Below are 9038 nucleotides of genomic sequence, written 5' to 3'. Positions count from 1 at the left end.
GCTGCTTCACGGTCGCCCATTTTGGTTGAGTACGTGGAGAGATAACACGTGTTTTGTGTGGGAGTGCTGAGATTTGTGAGTGATCAACATCCCCGGGTGATCAACATCCCGGTCAGCTAGCTTATTGGCAGAATGTAAGAGGCGAAGTGATAAGCATTTCAAGACCAATGATACAAATGAGCGAAAGCGTAATGCTTCTGCAGGTTGGCTAAAGCGGGGTCGATTGATGATGCGGCTTGGATCGGGTTATGCAGGTGACAATATCGGCCTTATAGCGGACCTCATCTTTACGCAAAGCACACTTGAACATTGAGAGGATCTAGCGGGTCGTTCATACCTCGTTCGGGGCAGAATGAATAGTGTAGACAATACAATACCGCAAAGCCCCAACATCTCGGCGATTCGCTGTCAGATTGGTCTGCCATCGAGACTATCGAGAGCTTTTTCATAGTCGAGATCAGAGTGACGCAGTGAGATTACCTCATCCATCAAGAATGCATATTCCAACTTGATTAAAGAAAGTCGCTACCTCTTACCTGCCCATGAAAGCAATCCCTCAGCCAAGTGTTCATCACCATGCCAATCCCAAAAGCTGGAATAATTCTTGCACATCTTATCGCCGTCGTTGGTAACAAGGCGCTTTTTATTCTCTGCGTCCGGTCCGCACTGCTGCCTTCTGGGCTGGTGTAGAAGTCCAAGCCCAGTAGATGTAGAGGAGTTGCCACTACCTGGGAGAGAACTGGCGTAAAGATTTGTATTGCGGCGTTCTTAGTCGAAGGATCTGGAATAAGAGGATCTGGTGCTGATACAGCTGAACTCAGCATTGGCGGTAGACTGATGGATCCGAATATGGTGATGGCGTCGCGGAAGAGGAAAGTTGCGGCGACGGTTCGCGAAGACCTAGTTGCTCGCGCTGGGGAGGTGGACCGTGTAGGTGAAGCCACTGGTCTCGTGTTTCCCACCATCTTGCTGAACTTAACTTGCTCTACGGATCTACCATATGTTTGGACGAAGCGTACATCTTTCCATACTCCTAGAGGTACGTTGACAAGACACGTTGAAATGAACGTGATAGAACTGATGAGTATTCGATCCGCTCCCGCTGTGAGTGCGGTGCCTATGCTCTCGACTGCGTTGGCGGTGGTATATGTGGCTGCATAGAGCGTCCACATGTAGATGAAGGGCTTTGTTGCGAAGAGCAGCCGTGGTCGTCGGACTGAGTTGAGGATGTTGGTTCTCAGGGTAGATAGCAGAGGCTGTTTGGCTGGGGCGGCATTCTCAACTACGGAACTGGAGTACTGTTAAAAGATGAAGTTTAGAACATGAATCACGACTTACCGGTCAATGACTGTCAAAATAGGACTGATCGCTGTTGCGGAAATGGTCGCCGCGGCGATATCTCCAGCCAAAACAGCTGCCAGTACCTGTCCTTTCCCCCAAGTATTCTTCTCACTCTGCATAAGCTGCTGCGACATTGTGTAGTGTTGTGTGAGTCGTTCACCTTGTGACGCTCACTACACGCGCAAACGCATAGGACCCATATATACCAATTTACGCATCCGTACACCAAGTTGATTCGACAATATCTAGATCAGTACCCATAACATTAGGCCTCAAGGTCTTGTCGTCTAGTCGCTGTCGTCTCGCAATGCATCCGACAACTAGATCTCTCTAGGCCACGCAAGCGTGATTGGGCGACATCGGTCGGACTGAACATTACGGCAGTCTTCGCACACCGCGAAACCAACGGATAGACTCTCGTCATCGTCCATAAAAGGGAAAAATGTACGGTCGGATACCTACGTAGTTTTGCTGTTGTGTCATGTCGGGAGGCCATCCGATCGTGCAGGAAAGCGCGACGCGTTATGCGGGTCGATCTTATCGATAACACTAGCGTTCATTGAGATCAGGGGGCTGGGATCACGACAGGACGATAACGCTCACAACATCTGCGGGGGTTGACAATACGTGCAGCAACGGTCTCGTTCCCGTGTTGACAGTATGATGGGGCCTCTGCCGATAGTTCCGTCTGATGATCAGACTTGGCACACGCGTCGCATGAGTAGACAAGCGTATGCAGAACATGTATCATAACCCTCTGAGGTCTCTGTATTTGCAGCCAAACCTTGATTCTCTTATTATCTTACTACCATGGACGTCTCAAAAAGCGATCCCATAGCCATCGTTGGCGGTGGAGCATTCGGTCTCTCCACAGCTCTCGAGCTCTCAACTAAAGGCTACACAAACATCACAGTCTTCGAGAAAGACGAGGAGATTCCGTCACGATGGTCCGCTGCGAATGATCTGAACAAGATTATGCGAGCGGAATACGAAGATGACTTCTATACAAACTTGGCGGTCGTAAGTTTCCTGGATGACCCAAGCGTTGCTGTGAGAGGATGATGTGCTAAGAACTGACGAACCAAAAGGAAGCGACCCACGCCTGGCAAACTCCTCTATATGCGCCTTACTTCCACCGTGTCGGCTTTCTAAACTGCGTTTCAGGTGCTGCACCACAAAAAGCAGTGGACACGATGCGCAAGTTCCAAGCAGCTGCTGATAAACATCCGGAGATGAAGCCTTTCCTCCATTCTGTCTCAGGAGCTGAACAAGTACGCAATGTAGCTGGGGCATGGCAGTTCACCGGAGAGATGCCTGGTTGGAAAGGGTACTTCTGCAAATACAACGGCTACGTACATTCCGCCAACGCGTTGAGGGGGATATATCGCGAAGCAGTGAAGGCTGGTGTCAGGTTTTTCTTGGGAGAGAAAGCTGGTGCAATAGAGAAGATCGTCTACGAAGGCTCAGGAAAGAGCAGGAAGAGTATCGGCGTTCAAACCAAAGCCGACCAATTTCACTCTGCGAAGCTAGTCATCGTTACCGTCGGCGCTGCAGCACATAAGATCGTCCCAGAACTTGGTACCGAAGTGTCTGCCAAATCTTGGTCTGTTGCACACGTCCGCCTCACTGACGATGAGACCGCAGCACTGCGCGGTATCCCCGTTACATACGCTCGTGATCTCGGCTTCTTCTTCGAACCAGATCCAAAGACGAACCTCCTAAAGCTGTGTCCAATGGGTGGTGGCTATATCAATACCAATCCCGCCACTGGAGTTTCTGAAGCGCCTGAAGGACTTATGCGCTTCGTACCCAAAGAAGACGAAAGGAAGATGCGCGAGCTGCTTCGCCAAACGCTGCCCTATCTTGCCGATCGACCGCTGGTAAAAAAGTTTATATGTTGGTTTGCGGATACGGCGGACTCTGATTTCATCGTCGACTACGTACCCGAGACCTGCTCTTCCGTCATGTTGCTCTCAGGCGACTCTGGCCATGGTTTCAAAATGTTTCCGATAGTCGGAAGGTGGGTGCACAGCTTACTAAACTCGCCCGACAGGACACAAAGCATCTCAAGATGGCGTTGGAGAATACCAAAGCAGAAGGCGCAGGGAGAGAGCTTTGATGATGACGTGAGCTGGAGGGTAGGAGATGTTAGAGAGATCCGCGAAGTACAAGAAGAAGCGGCCAAGTCCAAATTGTAGAGCTTCTCGCGTATAACCTGCTCAACAAGCCTTGTATCACTCTTGTTACATTTCATTGTATACTCGAATCAAGGATCTGGTAGTTATCTAAAGTCGCGAACGATAGCCAATCCGTTCCCTCAATATCCATAGACTCAGCCACAGCCAGAATCTGCTCAGCCGTCAAATCATCACCAAATCCACTCCCCTCATCACTTACCCCTGTATAGGGAGGTGGCAGCGTGTCCTCTGAATTCAGTAACCCAGCTGTAGATTGATATCCTTCAGGAAAGGAGAGTGGGTGTTGCATGCTTGGGCCCGAGCCGATCGTGATTGGTGACGCAGTGGGTGGCTGTTCCCTGTTCTCGAAGTACTCCGCTAACATTTCTTCAAGTTTGTGGAGCTCCACGTTTCTAAATGCCGCGATTCGGTTGCCACTAGATACTATAGTTTCCATAAAGCCGTAGGCTTTATCCAAATGACCTGTTTGGTTGTCCATCAAGCTGAAGTCAACAAAACGGGTTAGGATGAGGACCATAGTCGATACAAAGAGTGCGTCAAGATCCCATGGGAGGAACGTCTCTATAATGTAGTCAGTACGGGAGAAGTCTATATGGCTAGACTCTCGTACCAAGTAATCCTTGATCTTGCAGGCTTTCCAGAATATTCAAGATTTTCTGTGAGGCTTCAAGTGATATGTGCAGTAGATGCCGTATTTTGCGTGATGAGACCAACGGTCGCACTTCTCTTGGTGACTCGAAGACTTTCTTCAAGCAGCAGAAAAGCAATGGCCTCGTCACAACAACAATGGTCTAAATATTTGTCAGACTGGTTCTGCGTTCTACAAGGCTTGGGTCTTGCCTGGTAATACGACAAATGTAGATGTGCCGGCATCCTCGAGATGCCTCCGAAGCGTTCGTCAGCATGTAGAGGAAATGATTGTCGGAGCTCTTCCGCCAATGACCCAAGATCGTCCAAAACAGCCTTGATGCTTAGGACAAACTTCTTGCGCAGGCGACCTTTCGAGCCATACACAGCTAGGCATCCAAATCAGTCATCGCTTTTACGAGAGGTTACATCACGTACTTTTAGCTATCTCAGCATGTATACGTGCAAGTCTGATTTGCATGTTCAGCGCTGCAGCTCGCTGAGCGGAGCCTACGAAGTCTGGGGGCTGGCAGGATATATCGTCGTCTTGGATTGATTGAGGCAGCCCCATCAAAGACGTCATTTGGCGATCGAGGATGTAAACTGTCCACCAAATTCGGCGGCATCGCTGGACAAGAGGTTCGCCCAAGTTTTCAACTGGCATATCTGTATGCATTCCTTGGATCATTGAGATGCGCATAGCTTGACCGATCTAACCAACGTCAGCTAATGTGTAGAAATGGGGATGATTGCATACTGTTACGTGCGCTGCATTTCTTGAATCCAAGGCTTGCAGGTACAGTGCTATACAGCAAAGTATTTCGACCGCCGTCACAGGCTCGCGGCATAACCGGTTGGTATCTGGGAGTAGCTGAAGGGCTTGTACAAAGAAGTCCGCACCTGGTGGCCGTGGTGCGTTTCCTTTTGCTTGGATAAATGTCTTTCCAAAAGCCAATATTATAAGGAAATGTATATACCACATACTCTCTTTCCATGCACCGGTCTCAGAGTTCGAATAGAACGCGTGCATGTTCGCCATGAATTCATCCTCGTCGAAAAGATGTACAAGCTGAGCGCAATGGAATTTCACAGCATTGATCAGGAAAATGGCGTAGTCGATACTGGGAATAACCGGAGAAGTGGAATCTGGAAGGCTGCGGGTACCATCCCAGGGTAAATCATATGCTGAGCCATCAAACAACAAATCGGCACTCGGAAGAGGTGATTTTCGAGTGTGCTCATGCACTAAATTAAGTATCTGTCCATGGAATGACCAGTTTGAAGAGGTACCAAGATAGACTGCGAATAAGATCAATCGAAACTCATCAACGGCGGCTGGCAGGCTTACAAGTTCGTCCAGAAGACGACCAGAATTTGAAGGACTCAATAAGTGGGTTGATTAAGTTCGATTCGTCAGGCTCAGGTCTATGCCCCGGCGAATTTTCTCTCGTACCCCCGATGCTAGATGGATTGACTTGCTGTCGGTCATGGTCCGGTTCTAGTGCATCTATATCCTCTTCCTGCGCCGTTGTATCATCTGCTGTCGTTTGCACCCGAGATGCTATTGAAGCATTGCCTTGGTTTTGCTCTAGCCGGGCTACCTTTGCGCGGAGGTCAGAGAGATATCTAAGTAGCATCAGCATCCGCATCAACTTCTTCTCCCACGATTGGAACACGTCAAACTACCCTTGTGTTACTAGAACCTTGTTTTCTCGGTCATCGAAGATGCAAGTAAGGTTTCGTCTGCCACAGCTTGAGCACGGCTGCTGCCCTGAACATTTAATCTTTTGCCTCCTGCATCGCGAGCAACTGTTCGAAGTTGTTGTTAGTGCACTTTTCCAGCACCATGCGAGTTGCGTACGCGTTTGAGGATCGTTTTGTCACTTTACGATGATCGTTGGAGGTTGTCATCGCGTCTGCCGAGGCTCACTCATGAGAACCTCGCAGCCTGGGAAGAATAGTGAAGCGAATCTGGCCAAGTGCTGTGCTCGATCGATATCAACAACGCGGAAGACGCGCCAGCGCGCATGCAGAAACCCCACGCTTGTGAGCCAGGGATGTCGAGGGCTGAGTTAGGATAGATACCGCTATGTGCGGGGACCAATGGAGATCTGAGGTCATCGCTCCAACTTGGTCTTCCTTCGCACATGGCTGCCATCTCTGCTCCACCTCGAAGTCGCAGAAGACGGTATAAACGCTAAGCATTATTTCTCCATCTTTGTCTGACTGCGACATAATATTTCTAGTGCTCAATCAAACTCTGAAATTGCATCTGGAGGTTGGGATGCCTTGCTCGGTTCCCCTAGGTTATTGGGCTGAGGGGCTGGCTTAGCGTATCGCGCACGGAGACGTGCGACGGATGCGCTTCCGTCCCTCTTGCAGGAACACTGTCATCGGGTGTTCTGAACACTGATTCATGCCAAGAAGAATACTGCGAAACTGAATTGCTTCAGATGACAATTGTCTTCAGAAGAGTACTGTAGTCAAGGCATGGGAAGTGACATTCCTAGGACGAAATCCCCCAGCGTATTGAATGAGGTCGAAAACCAAGAACGCGCAGCAGCAAAGATTATTCTGGGAAACCCAAAGCATGTTCTACGGAATGTATAGTAAACATGAATGATGATCCCAAAGAAGGATGACCGTGTGCAGAGCCTTTCACGGGTCATTGTCAACTGCTCTGGTGTTCGTTCTCCACTCGGACTGCCACGGGTTTGGTTAGGTATGCATCGGGAGGCCTCCCGATCAACTTCTGAGCTCATGCGAAGTTAGGTCCGGCGTGGTGAGCTTATCGGCCAACCAAAAACCACCGTAACATATGTCGACGACGGGTATTCGCGGGCATGGGAGTTGCAGCGATGTCGCTATGCGTCACGAGTGATGGTCGGGTCGCGTTGCGGCTATTGACTCTCACAGAGTGATGGATATAGAAAGCGTGGTTCAGCAACGGAGTGCCTATGTGCATTACCTACTCACACCCCTCCCTACCCCGCTACCTTCTCTCAGAATGTCGAACATGCGATCTCTAGTACGACTTTCACATACTAGAAAGCGACCTTTGATAAGCACGTCAAGATGCGCGTTGCTTCCTTGTCAACTGCGCACAAAAGCAACGGTACCGTTTCGGTTACCTGATGCTCGTAACGAGCCAAACCCCACATACGAGAGAGGTTCTCCAGAGCGAACTAAGCTGGAGGAGACTTTGAAGCACATGAAGTCGCAGATTCCTATGCAAAGCGAGATTCATTTCAATGGAAAATCACAGCAAGTTCACAGCTCTTGGGATCAGCCATTACCAGCGGACCACAAGACGACCTTCACCAGTTATCCACTTACAACCAAGGAACAAGTATCGAAAGCTATCGATTCTGCCCTCAAAGCAAAGAAATCATGGGAAAACACGCCTTTCGTTGATCGAGCGGCAATCTTTCTCAAGGCGGCCGAGCTGGTAGCGACCAAATACCGCTATGAACTGATTGCTGCAACCATGCTTGGCCAAGGCAAGAACATCTGGCAAGGCGAAGTAGACGCTGCTGCTGAGTTGGCAGACTTCTTCCGACTGAACTGCAATTACGCTGCGGAGATTCTAGAGAAACAACCCGAACGAGGCACAGACGGAATGTGGTCTCGTATGGACTACCGCCCAGTAGAGGGGTTCGTCTACGCCGTTTCACCGTTCAACTTTACTGCTATCGGCGGTAACCTCATCTCCGGCCCTGCTATCATGGGTAACGTGGTACTCTGGAAGCCGTCACCTTCAAACATCTACGCAAGCACCATCGTCTACAAGATCCTTCTTGAAGCTGGTCTACCACCGGATGTTATTCAGTTCGTACCTGGTGAGCCTGAAGAGATTAACGATGTCGTGTTCAACCACAGGGACTTCGCTGGGCTCAACTTCGTCGGCTCCTCAGACGTCTTCAGATCTCTCTGTGCTCGCATTGGTCAGGGTATTGGTAACAGCACATACCGCGAATTTCCACGGATGGTCGGAGAGACTAGTGGCAAGAACTTTACTCTCCTTCATCCCACAGCGGATGTCCAATCCGCAGTGAAGCACGTTGTTCGCGCTTCGTTTGAGTATCAGGGTCAAAAGTGCTCGGCAACCTCTCGTCTGTATCTTCCAGAGTCGCGATCAAAGGAATTCATCGATACCCTGGTCGAAGACGTGAAGGGTATTACCCAAGGTAACCCACATGAGGATCTCGCAGCCTTTATGGGCCCTGTAATCCACCGTCGATCGTTCGAAAAGATCAAGGCTGTCATCGACGAGAGCAATCAGGACTCTTCACTCAAGCTTCTAGTCGGCGGTGCCTACGATGATTCTGAAGGCTTCTACGTCAAGCCAACCGTCTACCTCGCAGATTCACCAGACCATAAGCTCTTCAACTATGAGATCTTTGGCCCTGTACTCGCCATACATGTCTATCCGGATGCGGAGTGGAGTCAGATTCTGGAGAAGATTGACCAAGCTGGTGGAAATTTCGCACTAACAGGTGCCGTTTTTGCCAACTCCCGTACTGCCATACGAGAGGCGGAAGACGCCCTCCGCTATTCTGCTGGAAACTTCTACATCAGTAAGTATTTAGCGAACTGTCACTCGATGTCGTCACTAACGAGCCATCAGACTGCAAGACCACCGCCGCGCTCATCGGTCAGCAGAGCTTCGGTGGAAGTCGCGCAAGTGGTACAAACGATAAGGCAGGCTCTTCAAACCCCATGTTCCGCTTCGTTTCTCCACGCCAAATCAAGGAAGAGTTTTTTCCTGTCTTCGATTACCGGTATCCTTCGAACAATTAATTCATATGTTTCGTTGAAGTCAGAGACTGCAGCATGCGTATTCGAGGGAAGGCTAACCAGTGTTTCGGTCGG

At 49.8% G+C, this 9038-nt stretch overlaps 3 protein-coding genes across 3 annotated transcripts; 2 read left to right on the top strand and 1 right to left on the bottom strand.

Moving 5' to 3' along the window:
* Positions 1-728: 728 nt before the first annotated feature.
* J4E82_009582 (uncharacterized protein) lies at positions 729-1475 on the bottom strand (the record flags this gene model as incomplete). Its single annotated transcript, XM_051735805.1, has 2 exons — positions 729-1290; positions 1339-1475. Coding segments are annotated over 2 exons (699 nt in total), but the record flags the coding sequence as incomplete, so codon positions are not given.
* A 676-nt stretch (positions 1476-2151) lies between these two features.
* J4E82_009581 (uncharacterized protein) lies at positions 2152-3539 on the top strand (the record flags this gene model as incomplete). Its single annotated transcript, XM_051735804.1, has 2 exons — positions 2152-2361; positions 2430-3539. 2 exons carry the CDS (start codon positions 2152-2154, stop codon positions 3537-3539), a joined length of 1320 nt encoding a protein of 439 aa, XP_051584474.1.
* Positions 3540-7182: 3643 nt separating this feature from the next.
* J4E82_009580 (uncharacterized protein) lies at positions 7183-8966 on the top strand (the record flags this gene model as incomplete). Its single annotated transcript, XM_051735803.1, has 2 exons — positions 7183-8743; positions 8794-8966. The coding sequence occupies 2 exons, from the start codon at positions 7183-7185 to the stop codon at positions 8964-8966; spliced, it is 1734 nt and encodes a 577-aa protein (XP_051584473.1).
* Between the last annotated feature and the right edge of the window lie 72 nt (positions 8967-9038).

Source organism: Alternaria postmessia (assembly GCF_024291825.1).
Source record: "Alternaria postmessia strain BMP 2775 chromosome Unknown scaffold_94, whole genome shotgun sequence".
In the NCBI taxonomy this organism is placed as follows: Eukaryota; Fungi; Ascomycota; class Dothideomycetes; order Pleosporales; family Pleosporaceae; genus Alternaria; species Alternaria postmessia.
The sequence above is the reverse complement of the archived record's forward strand: the minus strand, read 5'-3'. Positions and strand labels throughout refer to the sequence as shown.